Genomic DNA, 24649 nt, shown 5'->3' on the forward strand with positions numbered 1-24649 from the left:
GATAAGAGAGGGGATTAAGGGTTATGGGGAGAGGGCGGGAAAGTGGAACTGAGCCACAACAGATCAGCCATGATCTTATTGAATGGCGGGGCAGGCTCGAAGGGCTAGATGGCCTACTCCTGCTCCTATTTCTTATGTTCTTATGTAAATGGAAAACACAGTTTGCAAAGTTTGCATAGCTATGCCACAGACTCAACATTAACCATCCTTCGAGCTGCAACTTTGAGTTGGGGTATTTCTATCAATGAGGGAGATACTCGAAGCTCACCAGTGACTCTGGTGAAACATTTTATTTTGTGAATGTGCTTTTTCCATAAAATCATAAATATTTCCTTTAATAATTACTCAAACGTTACAAGCCACCAGCAGTCTCTGAGTGAATGTCAGCTGAGTGTCTCTGATGTGAAGCAGCAGTCCCACACACAGGCAAACGCTGAATCAATCTGACAAAGTCCAGCAGCCAAGTTGGTATCACCAACAATGCAGGGGGTGGGTGGGGTGGAGGAGGAGAGAGAAAGGAGACAGAGATCCCAAAAGTGTGCTGAGGCAGCAGGTTCGACTGCACCTGATCCAGTGTAGCACCATGATTTCATGACTGCGTGATCTGCAACGCTTCCAGCATATCTTCCACAACTTTGAGTGAGTACTTGGTCTCCTTCCTGCTGCGGCCTGCAAGCTGGAAGTCAAGAGGAGGAATTAGTGTTATAGTGTTATAGAGTCATAGAGGTTTACAGCATGGAAACAGGCTCTTCAGCTCAACTTGTCCATGCTGTCTTTTTTTTTAAAAAACCTTAAGCTAATCCCAATTGCCTGCATTTGACTCATATCCCTCTATATCCATCTTACCCATGTAATTGTCGAAATGCTTTTTAAAAGACAAAATTGTATCCATCTTTACTACTGCCTCTGGCAGCTTGTTCCAGACACTGAAAACAGTGCCCCTCTGGATCTTTTTGTATCTCTCCTCTCTCACCTTAAACCTATGCCCTCAAGCTTTAGACTCCTCTATCTTTGGGAAAAGATATTGACTATCTACCTGATCCATGCCCCTCATTATTTTGTAGGCCTCTATAAGATCACCCCAAGCCTCCTACGCTCCAGGGAAAAAAGTTCCAGTCTATCCAGCCTCTCCTTATAACTCAAACTATCAAGTCCCAGTAGCATCCTAGTAAATCTTTTCACACTCTTTCTAGTTTAATAATATCCTTACTAGAATAGGGTGACTAGAATTGCACACAGTATTCCAAGTGTGGCCGTATCAATGTCTTGTACCACTTCAACAAGATATCCCGACTCCTGTATTTAATGTTCTAATTAAGTGTAGATGCAGAGTGGCACTACTTCTTGGATTTATGGCATTGAGTTGATAAATCCGATCACCAAAATCACTGCTCCAACCACTGAAATAATGTCTAACACAGCTTTCAAAAAAAAAGATTGAACTTGAGACTTCACTTGAACTTAAGTGACACCTTCTCAACACAACACTTTCCAATAAACTTCAGTGTAAATGTGTCCTCAATTTGCACTCAAAACGTCTAAGCAACTGGTTTCTGTCCATTTGAGAATGGAGGTATTTAGCGGGGAGGGGAAGAGTGGGCAAGGTTAATGTTAATTCCTGAAATATACATCTATTCTGATAATAAGGTGAAGAGGAACACGTTGACACTTCTGATGTCAATCACCCAACAGTTTGCTCTCTCTCTGACCAGCCCCACTGAACAGAGGCAGCAACAGAGATAAAGAAAGACTTGGTTCACTAAAGCTCATCACTTTGTTTGAAGCACTTGCCATCCATCAATGTGTCATCAAATTTAATTCTAAATTGTACTCAAATGTTAAGCACCCATGGACCACAGGAGTGGATTTTTAATTAAATTTCCAAAGTCTGGCTGCTGCTCTTTGGACACTTACCAAGCGCCTCTATCGCACTCGGGCTGTCTAATGTAGTCACTGTGTTTAAAACACTTGTTCATATGACTGTCCCCTGAAATTACGGGCATTCACATCCCCAAGCTCACGCACTGGTTTTAAGCTTGGGAAAACACTGGTGGGCAGAGACAGAGAGAGAGTAAAAAAGCTGCAGAGGATTTAGTTAGCAAGCTCACTCTGCCGTCAGTTTAAAAAAAACAATCTTGGCTGCGCTCCTAAACTTAATCCATTGGTATTAAATGTCTGTGTTGACACAGACACTTGACATTTTGTGTTAAGAGATTTATTTATTTTTTTTGCACAGAGTATGGTGGACTGAGCAGTTAAGAAGCTCTCAATAATGTGATGTAATACCAGACACAAATTACATTAAAACAGAATCTACAGCAAAGTAAAAACTTCCAAAACATCTGTCTCTCTTTTCCTCGCATTTACATGCAGAATATTAAATATGTATTATTACAACCATCTTTTCAACCTTCAGGTGCAGAAAGATGAAGTACATTAAAAATGTTTAATTGTTCACTGAAACCAGCATTATTTGCATCTGTCCCTTTTCATTTGTTTATTTTAGAATTTTTTTTACAAAAGTTACTTTTACTGTTTTTCTTTTTCTACGCATTCTTTCAAAGATTCATGGTGGCGCAGTGCTTAGCACTGCTGTCTCACAGCACCAGGGACTCAGGTTCAATTCCCGGGTTGGGTCACTATCTACGTGGAGTTTGCACGTTTTCCCGTGTCTGCGTGGGTTTCTTCCGGGTGCTCTGGTATTCTCTCAGTCTGAAAGACGTGCTGGTTAGGTGCATTGGCCATGCTAAATTCTCCCTCAGTGTACCCGAACAGGCACCAGAGTGTGGCGACAAGGGGATTTTCACAGTAACTTCATTGCAGTGTTAATGTAAACTTACTGTGACACTAACAAATAAACTTTAAAAAGATTAATTCATGTCCAGGGAAGCTGGCATCTTCACCTGTCTAAGCCTACAACTCCAGTCACGCACCAGTGTGACTGACTTAACTACCTTCAGAAGTACATTAGCAAGCTGTTGACTTTGATCAAATTGATGCCATCAGTGATAGGTTCGTAGGGAAAGTAGGCACCCTAGGACAGGCATCAACTGCCTGACCTGCCAGCGGCATCAACATTCTCAACAATGAATGGAAAGGCAGTAAATTTTTATTTTTTTTTAGAAACAGAAAATAGCTCTGCTGTAGCTGCTAAACGGATTGAAATCTAGTGCGGAAACTACTCGGGGCATCGGAGGGAGGAATGGTTAATGATGTGGTGTAATGAAGACAAACTAGGCACTGAAAGGTGTTGATGCTCCCTTTCATTGTAACTGAGACAGGAATAATCCTTTACAGGAGAATCTGGTAGGTTGAGCAGTTTAAGATTTCTACACTTGCATTATCTGAGAATCATCAGCTCCTGAGGTTTTATCTTACGGGAGTGAAAGACTGACAGCTGCTCACAACTACTCGATCCTAAACTCAACAGAACCCCTCCCTCACAAAATCGCAACCCACAAGGGCTCAGTACACTTCTTTTTATTTACTGAGACACACAACCAGGAGACCAATTCTGTCACACACCTGAAACTTTAACTCCTGTTTTCTCTCTCTGTAGATCCTGCCAGGCCCTTGGGATTTCTCTGGCATTTTCTACTTGTATTTCAGAGTTTCAAAATCAGCAATACTTTATCTTTTGTAACTGTTTCCATTGCCAAGAGAGTCCAGAAATGAGCGACAGATTTTAAATGGTGACAAATGATTTAAAACAATGAGTTATGAAAGGGAAGGAGATGCAAGCATACGCTTCAAATGGGATCCAGTTAAATACTTGAAAAGGAAACATGTGCAAGACAATGGAATAAGGGAAGGGAAGAAGGACTAAAGAGCTGGCCTATGCACAATGGGCTGAATAGCCTCCTTTTCATACAATCCTACAGTGCAGGAGGCCATACAGCCCATCGAGACTGCACCAACCACAATCCCACCCAGGCCCTACCCCCATAACCCCAGGCGTTTTACCCTAGCTAGTCCCCCTGACACTAAGGGCTAAATTAGCATGGACAATCCACCTAATCCCACACATCCTTTAAACTATGGGAGGAAACTGGAGCACCAGGAGGAAACCCATGCAGACTTGGGGAGAATGTGCAAACTCCACACAGACGGTGACCCAAGCCGGGAATCAAGCCCGAGTCCCTGATGCTGTGAGGCAGCAGCGCTAACCACTGTGCCACCCCGTGCTGAAGCTTCTAAGATCTGTCTGGATGTGACTCCCTCTTCCAAAAAGTCAGTTATTTAATAATATGTTAAGTGTTTAATAATTCAATACTGGTACCAAACACTGCAGCATATTTTTGTTTTTTTCTTTTATAAAGTAATTATAAGTTTTGGTCATTATTTTACTTCCATACAATTACTGAAGTGACAGCAGACTTCATTTGCATTTTTGTAACTTTATGTAATTGAACTGAAGATTGCCAAGACGGAATTCTACCTGCAAGTATCAATAGTGAGCCCTCCTACCAAAGACCTTTGAATGGACCTACCTCGTATTAAGTTGATCTTTCTCCGTACCCTAGCTATGACTGTAACACTACATTCTGCACTCTCTCCTTTCCATCTCTATGAATGGTACTGTGCGCTTTGTCCATAAAGCGCACAAGAAACAATACTTTTCACTGTATACTAATGCATGTGATAATAATAAATCAAACATACCCAATGACACATAACACACGCATGTGCGTGCGTGCACATGTGCACACACAGCTGTTTCAAAAATTATAGCATACAGCTGAACACCACTGAGGCCTAATTTAGAACACAGTCTTCTATGATTTATTAGGTCAGTTACATCACATTTGGCAGTGTGTCAAGTGTTCAATTTGTGAGCGGTACAGTAGCGCAATGGTTAGCACTGCTGCTGCACAGCTCCAGGGACCTGGGTTCAATTTCTGGCTTGGGTGACTGTCTGTGTGGAGTTTGCACATTCTCCTCGTGTCTGCGTGGGTTTCCTCCAGGTGCTCCGGTTTCCTCCCACAGTCCAAAGATGCGCAAGTTAGGTTGACTGGCCATGCTAAATTGCCCCTTAATGTCCTGAGATGCAAGGTTAGAGGGATTAGCGCGTAGAAACAGAGTTCTTCTGCCCTAAAATGTGTCTGAAATTTGGCTCATTTAGAAAAGAGCATCATGATTTACCAACTCATAGGAATATTCTAAGCGAGATGAACCAGTTTATGGACATCATCTAAATCCCAATATCTGGATCTTCATATCACCAAAAGATTCACATCCATGCGCAATTCACGTTGTCCTTTTGCATTCTAACTTCTGAGTCAGCTGACAGAGTTTGAGCCACACTCGAGACTCAAGTTTGCAAATCAAGGCCGATGTTCCAGGGGAGTGCTGCACTCTCAGAGGTGCCTTTTCTCAGAAGACATGTTAAACAGGTAGGAAGAATGGTAGGAAGGACTATTACTTACGTGGCAAAAAACTGCAGCAGGCGACGGTGCAAAGGGACCTCGGGGTCCTTGTGCATGAGTCGCAAAAACCCAGCTTGCAGGTGCAGCAGGTGGTCAGGAAGGCAAATGGGATGCTGGCCTTCATAGCGAGGGGGATTGAATATAAAAGTAGGGAGGTCTTGCTGCAGCTGTATAGGGCATTGGTGAGGCCGCAGCTGGAGTACTGTGTGCAGTTTTGGGCGCCGCACCTGCGCAAGGATATTTTGGCCCTGGAGGGAGTGCAGAGGAGGTTTACTAGGCTGATACCGGAGTTGAGGGGATTGAGCTATGAGGAGAGGCTGAATAAACTAGGCTTGTACTCGTTAGAGTTTAGAAGAATGAGGGGAGATCTCATTGAGACGTATAAGATGATGAATGGGATGGATAGGATAGAGGTGGAGAGACTCTTCCCGCTCAAAAAAGACAGTAGGACTAGGGGGCACGGCCTCAAGATAAAGGGGAGGCGGTTTAGAACGGAGTTGAGGAGGAACTTCTTCACTCAAAGGGTGGTGAATCTCTGGAATTCTCTGCCCGTTGAAGTGGTGGAGGCTGCCTCGCTAAATATTTTTAAGAAGCGGGTTGATGGGTTCTTGATAAGAGAGGGGATTAAGGGTTATGGGGAGAGGGCGGGAAAGTGGAACTGAGCCACAACAGATCAGCCATGATCTTATTGAATGGCGGGGCAGGCTCGAAGGGCTAGATGGCCTACTCCTGCTCCTATTTCTTATGTTCTTATGTTCTTATGTTTCTCTCATTCTAAGATGGAAGAGATCCACAACACTATTTATAAAAAGAGTGAGGGAGATGCACAAAAGCAAAAGCTGAACGCATCAAACAGAAAGCCAAGAAAGGGAAAAAGTATCCATGTGGTAAGGTTTAAAGTGTATTTATTCATGTCACAAGTAGGCCTAAATTAACACTGCAGTGAAGCTACTGTGAAAATCCTCTAGGCACCACACTCCAGTGCCTGTTTGGGTACACTGAGGGAGAATTTAGCACGGCCAATTCATCCTAACCAGCACGTCTTTCGGACTGTGGGAAGAAACCGAAGCAGCCGAGGAAACCCATGCAGACATGGGGGGAGAACGTGCAGACTCTGTACAGACAGTAAGCCGGGAATCGAACCTGGGTCCCCGACATTGTGAGGCAGCAGTGCTAACCATTGTGCCGCCTGTAGAAAAAGGTGCAAAAAGGTCTCAAGTCACAGTTTGAAGATTAACTCTTACTAACGTACCGGCTATTGCTGGTGCAACAACCCATTACTAGATCATTCCTTTATGGACAGCCAGTGAAAATACAGGCGGACACTGGAGCCAGTTTTATGGACACTACAAATCTTTTACAAAGAAAAGCTTTGGCGTACTGCCTTGAAACTCTTGAAGACAATGTTAAAAAGCTGTACTTTGAAGGGCCACTTTTATGAAACCACGTAGTGGTCTGTAGACTTGTCCTTGCAAATGGTTAAAGGAAACTATCCTACATCAACGGGAAGACCCTGGCTGAGAAAGGTCAGATTAAATTGGGCCGAGGAAAATCTCAGGATGGATTCCAAAGCAGATCTACCAAAGGTCTGGAAGAAACATGCCATTGTCTCCAACGATGAGCTGGGATAAATGAAGGAGATCTCAGTTAAGTTAAACGTTAAGGATGAAAGTTAGGCAAGACGCTTAAAGGCTACTCTGAACACCTTGTGAGCAATTAGGGGCTGCAGTTCATTCTGCAAGAATTTACAAACTACATAAAGAAGGGGATTCGACACATCTGATCCACTCTTTATCATCACTTTGTAGTGACAATGAAACATCTGTTGAAAGTAACTAGAGAGAAAAGTTTATTGTCTAAGCGATTGAGCCAGTTCCTGCTGATGTACAGAAATTTGGTTTGATTTGTCATATGTATTGAGATACAGTGAAAAGTATTGTTTCATGCATACATAGGGGAGGAGAAAAGGAGAGGGTGCAGAATGTAGTGTTACAGTCATAGCCAGGGTGTAGAGAAAGATCAACTTAATATAATGTAGGTCCATTCAAAACCCTGACAGCAGCAGGGAAGAAGCTGTTCTTGAGTCAGTTGGTATGTGACCTCAGACTCTTGTATCTATTTCCCGATGGAAGAAGGTGGAAGAGAGAATGTCCAGGTGCTTGGTGTCCTTAATTATGCTGGCTGCTTTTCTGAGGCAGCGGGAAAATGCTGCATGCTCAACAACCCATGTTTCCCTGGTCTTGTTCATGATTAAACATCAATTACACACTGTCTGATTTGCTTAAACCACCCAAGACAAGAGAAATCGTTGAGAAAAAGCAACAAGATGAGATTATATGACGAGAGAGCAAGGTGAAACATCATATTCTTCATCAGGGTCAAGAAGATCTAACACATCTTGACTTTTCACAAGTGAAAAGTCAATTCCTGTCATCATCTCAGCACAAACAGGATTGGTCTCCTGCACCGTGCAAACACAAGATGATATAATGTGGAGAAGAGATGCGAATTAACTTTTGGCAAACAACAACTAATCTGCCAGAGACAGACTCAATAGAATTCCACAGCTAGTACCAAGAATTGCCTTCCTGAGAACCTAACACTACACAAGCAGAGTTGAGGGGATTGAGCTATGAGGAGAGGCTGAATAAACTAGGCTTGTACTCGTTAGAGTTTAGAAGAATGAGGGGAGATCTCATTGAGACGTATAAGATGATGAATGGGATGGATAGGATAGAGGTGGAGAGACTCTTCCCGCTCAAAAAAGACAGTAGGACTAGGGGGCACAGCCTCAAGATAAAGGGGAGGCGGTTTAGAACGGAGTTGAGGAGGAACTTCTTCACTCAAAGGGTGGTGAATCTCTGGAATTCTCTGCCCGTTGAAGTGGTGGAGGCTGCCTCGCTAAATATTTTTAAGAAGCGGGTTGATGGGTTCTTGATAAGAGAGGGGATTAAGGGTTATGGGGAGAGGGCGGGAAAGTGGAACTGAGCCACGACAGATCAGCCATGATCTTATTGAATGGCGGGGCAGGCTCGAAGGGCTAGATGGCCTACTCCTGCTCCTATTTCTTATGTTCTTATGTTCTTATGTTCAACTGGGGAAGATATTACGTAGGGTGGCAAGGTAGCGCAGTGGTTCACTCTGCTGCTTCACAGCTCCAGGGACCTGGGTTCAATTCCTGGCTCGGGTCACTGTCTGTGTGGAGTTTGCACATTCTCCTCGTGTCTGTGTGGGTTTCCTCCCACAGTCCAAAGATGTGCAGGTTAGGTTGACTGGCCATGCTAAAAAAATTTGCCCGTGTCCTGAGATACGTAGGTTAGAGGGATTAGTGGGTAAAATGTGTGGGGATACGGGGTAGGGCCTGGGTGGGATTGTGGTTGCTGCAGACTCAATGGGCCAAAGGGCCTCTTTCTACACTGTAGGGTTCTAAGTACGTGAGGTGAGAACACTTCAACACCACTACTCCAGCTAATACAACCACTGATGGTGTTCAAACCAAGCCAAAGGCAGCAGAAATTGCGGTAAACGCAAAAAGCAGGCGCCTGAGGGTCGCAGACAATCACACAGAGCAACAGGCCCTCAGAACATCTATTAACTGTTGTTAATTGATGGTTCACATTGCTAATTTTGATCGTTAACTTTATGCTATTATTGGTGTCAGGAACCTTTGATTTGAAGAGGGAGGAAAAGTCTTGACGTTATTCCCAGTATTTCCTCATCAGCAGCTCTGCAGTGGAACAGGGGTACTTTAAGAGACCGATTACATGACATCGCTGATGCTGCCACTGTTCTGAGCAGCTGTAGTGTTAACGTCTTTGTTTGAATCATCGAGCCTGCAGCCTAGCTTTTAAAAACCACCGTGGCATGCATTTCTCCAATAGAACATGTACCTTACTCAGTTGCCAGCTGTTCCATGTGCCCTTTGCCCTCTTTAACCAGGAATCCCCCAAACCCATTTCAGAGACTTTGTTGAGTATGCACCAGATCCTGAATGAGCGCTGGCCAATTTGAGATGGGTCACTCCCCGTTCAGCATTTACCCATGAAGTGAAGGGGGTAAATTCAGTGAGGAAAAGGTGGGGGGGTGGTGATGGAATGGTGAATTTAAGCGTCTTCCTGAGGCTGCTTCATCTGCTGATGTATTAATACTCTGTGTCTCCATAGCAATTCCACACACAAATGGTTTGGATTTAGAATTCTTTATAACGGCAGAGGTTTAATGCCCAGCTCATTGTGGGTGGCACAGTGGTTAACACTGCTGCCTCACAGCGCCAGGGACTCAGGTTCAATTCCCGGCTTGGGTCACTACCCGAGCGGAGTCTGCATGTTCTCCCCGTGTCTCCGTGGATTTCCTCGGGGTGCTCCAGTTTCCTCCCACAGTCTGAAAGATGTATGGATTAGGTGGATTGGCCATTCTAAATTGTCGGGGGACTAGCTGGGAGAAATATGGGGTTACGGGGGTAGGGCCTAAGTGTGATTGTGGTCGGTGCAGACCTGATGGGCTGAATAGTCTCTTTCTGCACTGTAGGGGTTCTGTGATTGTGTGAGTAGCACTTGCCAAGAAGTACAAAGGAAAGAATGAATTGGATGAACCTGGTCGAGTGCATCACGCAGGAAAACCCTTTCTCTATCACTGAAACTAAGCGGTCAGTGGAAGGAGAGGTTTCTTAGCAGAAAGAGAGATCTTACATTTCTACAGCATCATTTACAACCTCAGGATATCCCAAATGGAGGCATGGGTTCAAATCCCACAATGGTAGCTGATGGAATTCAGATTTAATTAATACATGCGAAATTGAGATAAATCAGTAACAGTGACAATGAAACCATCAATTGCTGTAAAAACCCGTCTGGTTCACTAAGGAAATCTGCTGTCCTTACCCGGTCTGGCCTATGTGTGGTTCCAGATCCACAGCAACGCAGGTGACTCTCACCCTCTGAAATGGCCAAGCAAGCCAATCAGTTCAAGGCTAATTTGGAATGGGCAACAATGTTGGCCTTGCCAGCGACACCCACATCCCATGAAAGAACAAAAAAATTTCAAAAAGGAATTGGATAAATGCTTGAAAGGGAAAATTCTGCAATGCTGTGAGAAAGAGCAGGAGTGCGATTATTTCAAATTAATTCAGTTGAAAGAGTTGCTACAAACATAATGTAATGAACTGTTCACAGTGTGAAGGCTGTTTAGCTTTTTGTGGTGACCCTTTCAAGCACAAAATGAGTAAAATTAGCTAGGACACCGCTGCAGCACTCCAAACCCCTTTCATTAACATTTCTATAGCACTGTAGACCCACACTCACCTGCCTCACCTCACGAGTGGTTGCAGACTTCCCATAGGCAAAACACCAGGAAAAATCTAACCCTCTGCAGAGCAAGTGATCCAACCAAATGAATGCTGAACATTATGGGCACAGCCAAAAGCTGAGTTCGTTTGCAGCAAGGCAAAATATAATTTGTACTATAATGCTTCCAACATTGTACAATCTTCAGCTGCTGTATAAATACAGAATTTGACAGTCCACCCGTTCATCAGCTTTGACAGAATATCTTTACAACAATTACTGCAGGAGAACAGAACACTCACTGAAATTTTACTTATTTGGGTTAAGTAGATCAATCACTGGGAGAAGAACAAATTTAAACAGTCTGACTGGATGCTCAGAAACTTGATATTTTCCATCACAATCACCGAAGAACTGCTTATTTGTATTTTTGCCAGTTTTTTGAGCTTGAATTTGTTGCTTTTCCAATTATTTCTTTCCAACATTCTGTCTTTATTTGTCTCTTGTCAAAAGGTCTCTCGTGGACAGTTGGACAGTAGGAAAAACTAGAACTTGAGGGCACAATCTCAGGCTAAAGAGACGATCCTTTAAAACAGAGATGAGGAGGAATTTCTTCAGCCAAAGAGTGGTGAATCTGTGGAACTCTCTGCCGCAGAAGGCTGTGGAGGCCAGGTCATTGAGTGTCTTTAAGGTAGAGATAGATAGGTTCTTGATTAATAAGGGGATCAGGGGTTATGGGGGAAAGGCAGGAGAATGGGGATAAGAAAAAAAATCAGCCATGATTGAATGGCAGAACAGATTCGATGGATCAAGTGACCTAATTCTGCTCTTATGTCATATGGTCTCTCTTTCTGGAGAGGTAGCACATCACATATGTTTTAAATTCATTCATGGGGTGTAACCATTGCCGCAAAGGCCAGTATTAACTGTCCATCCCTAATTGCAATTGAGAAGATGGTGGTGAGAAATCATCTCTAACTACTGTAATGTGTATACTGAAGGCAAACCTACAGTGCTGTTAGAGGAGTTGTTCCAGGATTTTGACCCAGTGACAGTGAAGGAGTTAAACAGCACAGGAACAGGCCCTTCAGCCTTCCGAGCCCGCGCCGATCATTATACCTGCCTAAACTAAAACTGTGTGCACTTACGGAGTCCGTATCCTTCCCATCCTATTCATGTACTTGTCTAGATGCCCCGTAAATGTCACTATCGTACCTGCTTCCACCACTTCTCCAGGCAGCATGTTCCAGACATTCATCACCCTCTGTGTAAAAAAAACTTGCCTCACACATCTTATCAAAACTTTTCCCCACACACCTTAAACCTGTGCCCACCCCCCCCAGTATTGAATTTTCTACCCTAGGAAAGAGCCTATCCACTCTGTCTGTGCCATCCCATCTTGTAAACCTCTATAAGGTCACCCCTCAACCTCCGTTGTTTCAGTAAGAACAAAGAGTTTATCCAAACTCTCCTCATAGCTAATAACTCCCAGACCAAACAACATTCTGGTAAACCTCTTCTGTACCCTCTTCAAAGTATTCACATCTTTCTGGTAGTATGGCGACCAGAATTGTTCACTAAATTCTAAACAAGGCCTAACTAAGGTTCTGTACAGCTGCAGCATAACCTGTTAATTTTTATACTTAATGCCACGACCGATGAAGGCAAGCTTGCCGTGTGCCTTCTTGACTATCTTATCCACCTACTTTGCCACTTGTAGTGGTCAGTGGACATGCACGCCCAGATCGCTCTGCCTGTCAGTACTCGTAAGGGTTGTACCATTTACTGTATAATTCCGACATGCCTTGGACCTTCCAAAATGCTGATCTCACACTTGTCCAGTTGAAACTTCATCTGTCTTTTCACTGCCCAAGTCTCCAACCGATTTGTAACTTGCTGTATCCTCTGACGATCTGATATATTTCCAAGTCAGGATGGAGAGCGACTTGGAGATGGTGGCATTCTCACGTTTCTGCTGTTTTTATCTGAGGTGGTTGAGATCACAGGTGAAGCCTTGGTGAGTTGCTGCAGTGTAATTTGTAGCTGCTACACACAGCTACCACTACCTGTCACTTGTGTGAATGGGGGAGGCCTAATAAACAGGGCTGCTTTGTCCTGGATGGTGTTGAGCTTCGAGTGTTGTTTGAGCTGCACCCATCCAGGCAGGTGGGGAGTATCCCATCACACTCCTGATGTGCGCCATGTAGATGGTGGACAGACTTTGGGGAATCGGGAGATGAGTTACTCGCTGCAGAATTCCTAGCCGTTTTTCTGGTTTTGTAGTCATAATCCTGCATTGCCCAGGATCTCACTGAAAGAAGCAATGGAAGCAACATAATTCTGTGCTGATGTTGTCTACATGATAGCAATCTCACTTGAATTCCACTTCTGGCACCTGAACCCATTATCCAGACTGAAGCAATGGATGGTTGGAGATGCAGTCATTCGGACGATGCAATAAGCTCCAGAGCACTATATCAAAGCCGAGTAGGAAAGTCCTCTCCAGTGTCCTTACCAATATTTGTCTCCCAGCACCTAAACAGGCTATTTGCTCATTATCACATTGCTGTTAATGGGAGCTTGCATTGCTCAGATCAGCTGCCACATTACAACAGTAACTACGCTGCAAAACACTAGGACCATCCGAGTTGGTCCATGTTTTCACCCAGTACATCCTTTCATAGCAACCAGGCACATACACAATCCGTAAGATACAGCAACAACCCAAATGGTGTACGTATTCTCTCAGCTGTGTTCTTAAAGCGTTTCAGGAATTTCTTTCCCCTCCTTAACCTTCTTTTCCCCTCGAGCCTTATACCTGATTGAAACCAAGGGTCAATGCCCTAAAGACAAACCTCAACCAGTGTCAGTTTTAGCTGTAAACAGGGAACCACCATAAGACACAGGAGCAGAATTAGACCACTCATGGCTGATTTTTTTCTCATCCCCATTCTCCTGCTTTTCCCCCATAAGCCTGATCCCTTATCAATCAAGAATCTATCTCTGTCTTAAAGACACTCAATGACCTGGCCTCCACAGCCTTCTGCGGCAAAGAGTTCCACAGATTCACCACCCTCTGGCTGAAGAAATTCCTGCTCATCTGTTTTAAAGAATCATCCCTTTCCCTTTAGCCTGCGGTTGTGCCCTCTGCTTCTAGTGAATCACATGGACAAGCGCCCGGTATAATAAGGAATAATAGTAGGAGGGACTACTATTTAAAGGGCGAAAAGCTGCAGCGTGCTACGGTGCAGAGGGACCTGGGGGTCCTTGTGCATGAGTTGCAAAAACCCAGCCTGCAGGTGCAGCAGGTGATCAGGAAGGCAAATAGGATGCTGGCCTTTATAGCGAGGGGGATTGAATATAAAAGCAGGGATGTCTTGCTGTAACTGTACAGGGCACTGGTGAGGCCGCAGCTGGAGTACTGTGTGCAGTTTTGGTCGCCGCACTTGCACAAGGATATTTTGGCCTTGGAGGGAGTGCAGAGGAAGTTCACTAGGCTGATACCGGAGATGAGGGGGTTGAACTATGAAGAGAGGCTGAATAGACTGGGTTTGTGCTCGTTGGAATTTAGAAGGATGAGGGGGGGATCTTATAGAGACGTATAAGATAACGAAGGGGATGGATAGGGTAGAGGTAGAGAGATTCTTCCCGCTCAGAAAGGACAGCAGGACTAGAGGGCACAGCCTCAAGATAAGGCAGTTTAGAACGGAGTTGAGGAGGAACTTCTTCACTCAAAGGGTGGTGAATCTCTGGAATTCTCTGCCCGTTGAAGTGGTGGAGGCTACCTCGCTAAATATATTTAAGACACGGGTGGATAGGTTTTTGGTAGGCAAGGGAAGTAAGGGTTATAGGGAGAAAGCAGGAAAGTGGAACTGAGCCACTCCAGATCAGCCATGATCTTATTGAATGGCGGGACAGGCTCGAAGGGCTAGATGGCCTACTCCTGCTTTTATTTCTTATGTTCTTATGTATCTTCACCTATAATCACCAAATGCATTTACTTCTGGGCATTGCACTTAAACCTGGTGTTCCCTTATTAATGTGCTGCATTTCCGGAAAAAATCCAGAACTGATAATACTACAGTATGAGACGTATGTGCTCGATGTGTTGAAGCAAGAGTTGCTTACTTTTTGCAAATCCATACTCCAATTGGGGTCATTCACTTCTGCCTCAATTAAAATAATCAATAATAGAAGCAGTACTTTCCGAACAGCTACAACCACTTTTTAACAACTAGATATGCAAAGTCTACTTCCTGTCTAACCACTGCCAATTTTCAATACCAGATTCGAGTGAGAGCGAAGTCATGCCTCTCTTCAGTCCGAATCAGATTAACAAAGGCGTAATGAGTTCTCTTTCAAAAACACTCAAGTAAACATTCAAGGACTATTCAAATCGTGGCTGCTTAACTTCCAACTTATTATGCTTTCTGTAATTGCTTCCTTCCCTGCAGAGAGAAATACCTTGTCATTTTTTTTCAAAGTGAATTTCAATTAGCTGCATACAAATATGTAGAATAAGGGTTTGAGTATAAGGAGAGGCTGGATAGACTGGGACTTTTTTTTTTCCCTGGAGCGTAAAAGGCTTAGAGATGATCTTATAGAGGTCTATAAAATAATCAGATCAGCTAGATAGTCAACATCTTTTCCCAAAGGTAGGGGAGTCTAAAACTAGAGGGCATAGGTTTAAGGTGAGATAGGAGAGAAACAGAAGGATCCAGAGGGGCAATTTTTCACATAGAGGGTGTTGAGTATCTGGAACAAGCTGCCAGAGGCAGTAGAAGAGGTGGGTAAAATTTTGACTTTTAAAAAGCATTTACACAGTTACATGAGTAAAATGGGTATGGAGGGATATGGGCCAAACATGGGCAATTGGAATGAGCTAAGTGGTTAAAAAAAAAAGAGGCAGCGTGGACAAGTTGGGCTGAAGGGTCTGTCTCCATGCCGCAAACCTCTATGACAGGTTTGCACAATTCTACATAGCAGTACCATTGTCATTTTTGCAGATCAATGAGTGAAACCATGCGGTCATTTTAAAACTATAACTTCCTGACTACAAGCACACGGAGGTGTTGCTCCAGTAATGGCCCACGTGGGTGCATGAGAACCAGCTGTTGTCCTGCAGCTGAACTCTAAATCAGAGTTCTGACCCTTTGCTCCACACTGCCACCGACACATGCCTGAATACCTTAAGTGCGCACCTCCCTGGAATGGTGATGATAATCACCAGGTAACACTGGCACTGACATTCTAATGACCAAAATCCCGCACAGAAGGCAACCCTTTGTCACAATCAATCAGCGCGCCCTGTCCAGCTGTGTCTTTAAGCCAAAGAGGACGGTGTTTTCAAAGAAACAGAACATTAGAGTGGGCCCAAAGGGCAAAGAAACATGCCCTTTAATTTTCATTTGCCGGTAGGTGCAGGCACCTTTCACACACTTGGTTCCCACAACTGGTCAGCACGATAAAAGCTTTCAAGTTAGGCTAGAAGCAGTAGAGGAGATTGCTTGCAACTTCCTTTCCCCAGCTGATAAAGAAAGTTACATTTGTGCTGGAGGAGAACAGAAGCCTTTTCTTCACTGGCCTCACATTCCCATGCAAACCAAAACGGCCCTAATCAGATGCTAGGGGAGTTCCAGTCGCTCCAGGAACAGCTTTGATGCAGAGTGCGTTTTAACTTGGCTGCAGATGTCAGTCCTTGGGAACGTAGAGATAAAAATCAGACAAGCTAGAACATAACCAGGGCTGCTGACCTGGGAAACCAGCAGCAGAAGTGAGGACAGCTCTAATGGAAACAAAAACCATATGATGAATAAAACACTGCCAGATTTCTAACATTATAAGGCAGCTAATTTTCAGAAAGATCATTACTTCACTGAAAAGCAAGCTGATTTGAACAATGTTGCATCGTTGGGAGATTAAATAAGAGCACACAATTTAGGAATAGGAATCAGCCATTAGGCCTTTCGAGCTTGCTCCGCCATTTGATAAGATCTGATTGTGGTCCCAACTGCACTTTCCCATCTGCCCCTCCATAACCTTCGCCTCCATTATCTATCAAAAATCTATCCAACTCAGCAAAAAGGAAATCAATGACCCAGCGTCCATTGCTTTCAGGAGGAAGAGAACTGCAGACTAAAGATACTCAGATGGGAAATTTCACCTCATCAACATCTTAAAAGGGAGACCCCTTATTCCTAAACTGTATCTCCTTGGCTCCTCCAACAGGAAGAAACATTCTTCTGGTATCTGTCCTTTCATGTCCTGTCAGGATCTTGCATCTTTCACTCCAGTGGGTAGAAATCTAACCAGCTTAGCCTTTCATTCAATGGCATTCAACATCTGATCATCACTTCAAAGCTCTGACTTGGAGAAGAATGATTGTGCCTTTTACCAGACTGAATTTTATATTGAGAAACGTAACTCTAGCAGCAATTGACAAAACAAGCCAAGCACCAGGTCCAAAGTGATCCAGCACTGTGGAATGGTACCCAGGCTAATATGGGGCATTTATTTGATCTGGATAGATAGGCAAGTTAGATGGTCAACATTTTTTCCCCAAAGATAGGGAGTCTAAAACTAGAGGGCATAGGTTTAAGATGAGAGGGGGGAGATACAGAAGGGTCCAGAGGGGCAATTTTTTTCACACAGCAGGTGGGGGGTGTCTGGAACAAGCTGCCAGAGGCAGTAGTAGAGGCAGGTACAATTTTGTCTTTTAAAAAGCATTTAGACGATTACATGGGTAAGATGGGTATTGAGGGAAATAGGCCAAACACAGGAAATTGGGACCAGCTTAGTGGTTAAAAAATGGACAAGTTGGGCCAAAGGGCCCAACCCCTATGACTCAATCAGTTGTCGCGGTTACAGTTTGGTGCTCTTAGTGCTGAACAGGTATCCATTAAAATTTATCCCTTTACAACCAGTTCTGTTCAACTCAGCTCAACTCACCAAAGCAGAAATACTCTGAAATAAACTGTTTTGTCTTTGGTTAAATTAGCTTCTTAAAACTAAAGATTGCTAGTTACTAATAATGGATGCAATTGATATTTTTGGCTTGGAAGGGGAGTAATATTCAGTAACTTGCCAACTCCACTGTTTGGAATAATGAAGCCTCGAGTCCAAAACATTAAGCTGTGTCTTAACTTAGTGGCACCTTCCACACTGGGAAGAAAGTACGCACTCAACTGCCAACAGCCAGGCTATTGCAACATATGTCCACCACGAGGCAACTAAACATACTTAGAACAGCCCGGAACCTATCCGGATCACAGAAACAGCCACATGTCAATCTGTCCATGATGGAATCTACTCCTTTCACCAATACACTAAAGGTCTTAAAGGGACTCATCATGACTTCCAGATATATCCATCAGGGTTTAGACCCAATGTGCATCTCAACAAACAGATAATCTTATTTTATTTTCTCCTGAACATATCTTCAGCAATATGGTTCCTGCCACAGGCTGAAGGAGGTGGGAAACAAGTGGTTGCAGCATTGAGGGAATATAACTTCTTACTGTAATCATATGTATTCTGTTATATTCATCTGCAGCTTGGTATGTTCATAAATTTCACCCAATACAAAGACCAGGGCATTGCAAAGCATTTTGCAGACAAGCCCAATGAAGTACTTCTTGAAGTGTAGTCAAGACTGTAATGTAGGAAATACTGCAAACAATTTGCACAAAGCAAGATCCCACAAACAGCAGACTGTTAACCATCAGATCGGCATTGAGTGGAGGTGGCTGAGGATAAATAACAGCCTGGAACACCTCTGGATGAAGTCCTCTGCTTTTCGAAGTAATGGGATGGGTTCACAAACTGGGAGGGCAGATAAAATTTCAGTCTGACGTCTCATCCAAAAACCATAGCAGCAATTAACATTATTTTGTTGTTGTCGATAAAAGCACAATAGCCATTCCTGAGTTCCAGCTCACAGTATGCTATTTCACTCCACTTCCCTGGTGAATGAAGCATACTTGCAGGCTGATCTTGCTGAACTGGGGGCAATTCTATCAGAAATTACAAGCTGACTTTTGAACTATGTAGTTCTGTGCGCTCAAGTGGAACGCAAACTTCACGCTGCAGTTCCAAGATCCATCTCACTAAGCTGCATATCAACAATGAGGGGATAGACAAACCATAAACTCTCTATTTTATTAATTCCAGATAACAGTAATAAAAACTAAGATTGAAAAGATGCACGCAGTTAAACATTGTGCACACGTTACTCTCATGTAAAAAAAATGAAATGATTGCATATAATTTCCTTAATTGCAGAATAAACTGAGTTTAACAATGTCATGTCCAAGTTAACAATTCAGTTTTAACTGGTAGTATTTTTATCTTAGCTTACTGAGGAAAGAATTGTAGAAATAAATAATAAATAACAGCATTCTCGCTGGCATATCTAAAATAATGCAATGACATAAAGCATATTAAACTGAGGTGTTTTGCATTGCAAATTATTCATAATGTTCTTCAGCTGAAGACATGTGAATGTGGCATACAAATCATAACCTCAGGCCAAATCTCACAAAAGCAGATGACAACATTTGATGGGTGCAGTTTTAGTTAAACAGCAGCACATTGTGGAGTGATCCTGCTTATATTTCTTAGTTCTGCAGAAGGTATTAAAAAGTAGAATTCCCGATTGTGTGGAGGATTCTCCGAGTGTGCTCGGAAAGAACAACTTCCTAAACTACTCGGAGAAAAAGACAGGCCTGCTGCAACTACACACGGCTCTGAACTGTGGCTTTTCCTCGCTAAACCTCTCTCTCTTTCTCTTCTATTTTAAGACGTGGAGATGCTGGTGTGGGACTGGGGTGGGCACAGGAAAAAGTCTCACAACACCAGGTTGAAGTCCAACATGTTTATTTGGTAGCACGAGCCACAAGCTTTCAGAGCACGGCTCCTTCATTGGGTGAGTGGGAGTTCTAGTCACAAACAGGGCATATCAAGACACAAACTCAATTTCTAAATTGAGACACATTTGTAAGATAATGAGATACATTTGCAGGATAATGGTTGGTTACCTGTAAAGACTCGCATTCCAACCATTATCTTGCAATTGTGTCTTTGCCTATACATGCAGTGTTTGTGAATCCACTCACCTGATGAAGGAGCAGTGCTCCGAAACTTGTGATTCCAAATTAACCTTCTATTTTAAGACATTCTTGAATACCTACCTCTCTGTCCAAGCTCTTGGTCACCTGTTCAAACATCTCATGTGACTTGGTGGCAAATTCTGTCAGATAATACACCTGTGAAGCACCTTGGGATATTTTACTCATTACAGGTGTGACACATGCGCACGCACGCACACGCACACACACACACAAGTTGCTGCTACTGGAAACCTACAATAAATAACTATGATGATCATTTCATTCATAGAAAATGGTGAAGATTTCTGTGTTCCCTTCACTTTGGTGGCCAAGTGAATTCAGAGCCAATATCTGAATTGGGCTTTTTCACTCATATAGTTTAATGCGATTTATATACTTGGCCAATTATTCTGAGTATAATTTTTCTCACAATCAGGACCAGATGATTCGAGCACCAATAATTAAAACTAGAACCAGGGATCATTTAACTGAAAAATGACCGTTAATGTAGCTGACATCAATAAGCAAAAATGCATTTATCAAAACTGACTGCTCAAAACGTACAAGGAAAATGTTAAGCTGGACTGGTGAACCAAGCGATGGGGAAACCTTTGCCAGAAGTGTACAGAGTGTATAAGACATACTGCACGCTCACTGAAGAGTGGAGTATTTCGAGTTCAAAATACTCAGAGCGTGCAGACTGCTCATTTGAGAGCTTATTAAAACCGATACAAATACAACCCATTTTTCTTCTTTATAAATTGGAGAAAATACAAGGCTAAGGTATAATTTTATTATGAAAGTACCTTGTTAAAACAAACACACAGCAAGAATTTGACACAACAGCTAAAGGCATAGACCCTCCAACAGGACTGAATGACTTAAAACCACACAGTAAGTCAGAAATAGAATTTAACCATGCTGATACAGCTTTTCTAATCAAAAGATTTTGTTTGGTGGCACTCCTCTGAAGCATCTTGTGATTTTTACTGTCATAAAGGCATTATACGCATCCATGCTTGGATTGTATCATTATAACCCTTGCCTGGCCTGTTCAAACTGCTTTCCCTGGTGTTGCAAACCATTCTTCAGTTGAACGGGCATCTGAGTGACCTGTATATGCACTCTGCTGATAGTGGTCAAAAGGTGGTTGTGTCAGAAAGGCTGAAGTGTCAACATCCTGCAACACCTCGATCGCTGGCAGGGAGGTGATCTGCCCTGCACATGATCTTTTACTCAAGGTCAGGGGTTTGCAACTGAGCAGCCACCCAAACTATGGCCCACTTTATCAAAATATAGATCTTTCTGCAGCGCTTCATTCTAATTCAACTTAAGAGTGGATTAAGAGTTTGATAACTGTCTATACAATGGCTGAAAGATCTATAATGCTGAGATTACTTAAATTCCAAATGTCCATTCAGCCTGTGCCTCTTCATGAAATCTCAGTAAAATCCACTTAACTACCTGCATTGTATCTGTTTGAAATATGTGAAATCCTAGATGCACAGTGGGTTAGGTAACTTCTGAAAGGGCCAAGGGAATTGACATCCTGAAATCCTTTCTTTCTGATCCTGAATTAAACCCATCTGCAATTGGCTTCCATTTTCCAGTTCTAGCATTTACACTTAATTCCAGATCATCGAATCCCTACAGTGCAGAAGGAGGCCATTCGGCCCATCGAGCCTGCACCACCCGCAATCCCACTCAGGCCCTATCCCCATAGCTCTACTATTTACCCTGACACTAAGGGACAATTTAGCATGGCCAATCCACATAACCCATACATCTTTTGGAGTGTGGGAGAAAACTGGAGCACCTGGAGGAAATCCACGCAGACACTAAGAGAATGTGCAAACTCCACACAGACAGCAACCCAGACCAGGAATCGAACCCGGGTCCCTGGCATTGTGAGGTAGCAATGCTAACCACTGTGCCACCCCATTAATCCGAATGAATTACTGCCGTTCGCTATCTGGGAAGAACCTGCACATTTTCTTTTTGCAGCTATTAATATTTAAAGAGGCGTTGGATAAACACTAGAAAAGAGCAGCAGGCAGAGACAGACTAATTGAATGGTTTTTCCAAAGAGCTATCACAGGCACGAGTGGCCTTTGTCCTTTGCTGCAGAATTCAATGACTTCAACAGAACAGAAAGGCAAGTGGATTCACTTAAAGTGCATGCACTCTGCACAAATGGTGAATATTTGAAAATATATTGTGTGCAGACAGCTTAGTCACTCTCCAAAGGTCAACCTTCAACGAACCTCAAGTCTTTCCTGAGAATTTACTGCCATTTTGAATGCAGTTTTATATTGAAGTGAAGGAACAGATCGCGTCATCTTTCCTCGAAAGAGAGCTCCAGGGTCCCAGATGGTTCTCACTAAATTTTATTCCCTCAAGTAGCCGCGCCCGAAGTTCAATCCCTGGTCCGTGGCCAAGTCTGCTGATCTCAGCCAAGCTAGTTATGGAGGCTCGATAATTGGCATCAGTATGCTAGGGGTGAGGAGGTCAAACCATAGTGGCAGATGCTGACAGCTTCCCAGCAAGCCTGTGCTGCAACTCCACGTGCAAGAACATCAGGAAAGGCTCAAGTCAGAGAGAAAAGTGCATCATTTTGAAATTTCTTTTAAAATCCCAGAAAATGCCACAAACATTCAGCAGTTCAGACAGTGTCTGAGGAGAGAAGGGAGATCAGGCTAACATTTCAGGTGATTAACCTTTGTCAGTCACAAATAGTCAACTGCCTCAAACGTGACCCTATCTTCAGCTCTCCGTGAGAGGTGGGGGCCAGGTACGGCTGCCTAACTCCCACTATCAAATAGTCCTTCTGTCTCATATTAAGAGTTTTCATGTGGGCAGGAGCATGGGAGTGACATATTTTAGCAAGGCGATAACAATCTTGGAGGGAGGAAAGAAGAAATACACTGTAATTACATCTCAGAAACCATCCATTTGGTCCAACTGGTCTGTACCAGTGTTTAGGTTTTATACATGCCTTCTCCCACTCTCCACATCTCACCGTGTCAAGATAACCTTTTATTCTTTTCTGCCCCGTGTTCATCTAGTTCCCCTTAAGTGAATCTACACGATTCACCTCAATAACTCCATGTAGTCATGTATTCCAAATTCTCACCACTGTCTGGGTAAACACTTTTATTATTTATTAGTCATATTTATTAGTGACTGGTGGAACGTACGGTCCCTAGTTTTGGTCTCACACCATAGGTGGAAACATCTTCTGTATGTCTACCCTATCAAACTTTCATCATTTTAAAGACTTCGACCAGTTCACCCCACAACCTTCTGATCTCCAGCTTTTCCTGATAATTTGCTGACAAAAATTGGGCGAGACTATTGCTGGGCAAAACAAAATTCATCACTTAGAAGCATAGAATCCTACAGTGCAGAAGGAGGCCTTTCAGCCCATCAAATCTGCACCGACTACAATCCCACCCAGGCCTTATCCTCATATCCCCATTCATTTACCTTAGATAGTTCTCCTGACGTTAAGGGACAATTTATCACAGCCAATCAACCTAACCGACACATCTTTGGACTGTGGGAGGAAACTGGAGCACCTGGAGGAAACCCACACAGACACGGGGAGAACATGCAAACTCCACACAGACAGTGACCCAAGCCGGGGATCAAACCTGGGTCCCTGGCGCTGTGAAGCAGCAGTGCTAACCACTGCATCGCCCCTGTGATATGTGCAAGTATTATCCAATTGCCCTGCTAAATTCAGCAATTATGCATACGATTCATCTTGTAAAATCTCAGTGTGTTGCTAATTCAGGGTGATGAAAGCTCTGGAACAGAATGGTTAAATTCTATGTACCTGTCAGCAATGCTCTTGGGAGTGAGTGAGTGGAAGGTGTACAATGAGCAGCCCAGGGATCACTGAGCTTTTGTTTTTTCGGCACTTTGCTAACAGCCAGTTCTGAGATTTCCTGGGCATGGCAGATTCCCATGCGTTGGGTGGTTACATGCTGTCACTTCGTAAGATATCGGAAAAATGTAGTTAACTTCCCCTCCACTGGGCCATGATGTTTAATTGAATACCATTTCCTTCAGATGAGCTGGATTGTCAAATCCTTTTAGATAATTCCACCCTCTCCCACATCACACAAGACAAACTGTGCAGCAAGTCAACTTCACACTCAAGTTCTTGATAAAACATCGAAGAACTGCCTTCACGGCACAAAATTGAATGGCGGGTATGGGGGAGCAAGAACTGACCAGTAAAAATCACAAAAACCCCAGTGCAATATGGTTTGGTGTTTCAAAAACATTCAACACTCAGCAATCTATTTCTGACCCCACTCTAATTTCTCATCCCAATGGGGCCCCTCAGCAATATCACCTAGAAATATGACACCAGGTTCCAATCTCATCAGTGGTTTCAGCCCCTCCACTGTGTTGTCAGACTATCTGCCCGAGATTCAACACACGAATGAATTCCTCCAATGAAACACTAACAGGATTGAGGCCCTCGTCTTCAGCTCTTGCCACCAATCCCGTTCCCTCCAATCCATACCCCCTCCACCGGCCACTGTCTCTGACAGAACCAGGTTGTTCTCAACCTCAGTATCCCACTTAATCTCCAGCTGAGGTTCCAACTTCACACCAAGACTGTCTACCTCTACCCCACTGCTCACAAACTTCTGCCGCATAGTCCAAGTTTCAAACCTTGTGAATGGGGCAGGAGGAACAGCAGAGACTGTTCCTCACTCTCTCCATACCACGGTGGAAAAAGTTTGAGTTTTTTTTTATTTATTAGTCACAAATAAGACTTACATTAACACTGCAACTAAGTTGCTATGAAATTCTCCTA

The 24649-nt window shown here is 43.5% G+C and overlaps 1 protein-coding gene across 2 annotated transcripts in view; it reads right to left on the bottom strand.

Moving 5' to 3' along the window:
* Positions 1-271: 271 nt before the first annotated feature.
* emc2 (ER membrane protein complex subunit 2) overlaps positions 272-24649 on the bottom strand; it is a 100830-nt gene continuing 76452 nt past the window's right edge. For both annotated transcript variants that reach the window (XM_080193974.1, XM_080193975.1), the window contains exon 11: positions 272-676. In XM_080193974.1, the coding sequence (XP_080050100.1) occupies positions 590-676 (87 nt within the window). In that variant the 3' untranslated portion in view covers positions 272-589. The remainder of the gene's footprint in view (positions 677-24649) is intronic.

The sequence above is a fragment of the Carcharhinus amblyrhynchos genome, chromosome 8 (assembly GCF_965287045.1).
Source record: "Carcharhinus amblyrhynchos chromosome 8, sCarAmb.v2.hapA, whole genome shotgun sequence".
In the NCBI taxonomy this organism is placed as follows: domain Eukaryota; kingdom Metazoa; phylum Chordata; class Chondrichthyes; order Carcharhiniformes; family Carcharhinidae; genus Carcharhinus; species Carcharhinus amblyrhynchos.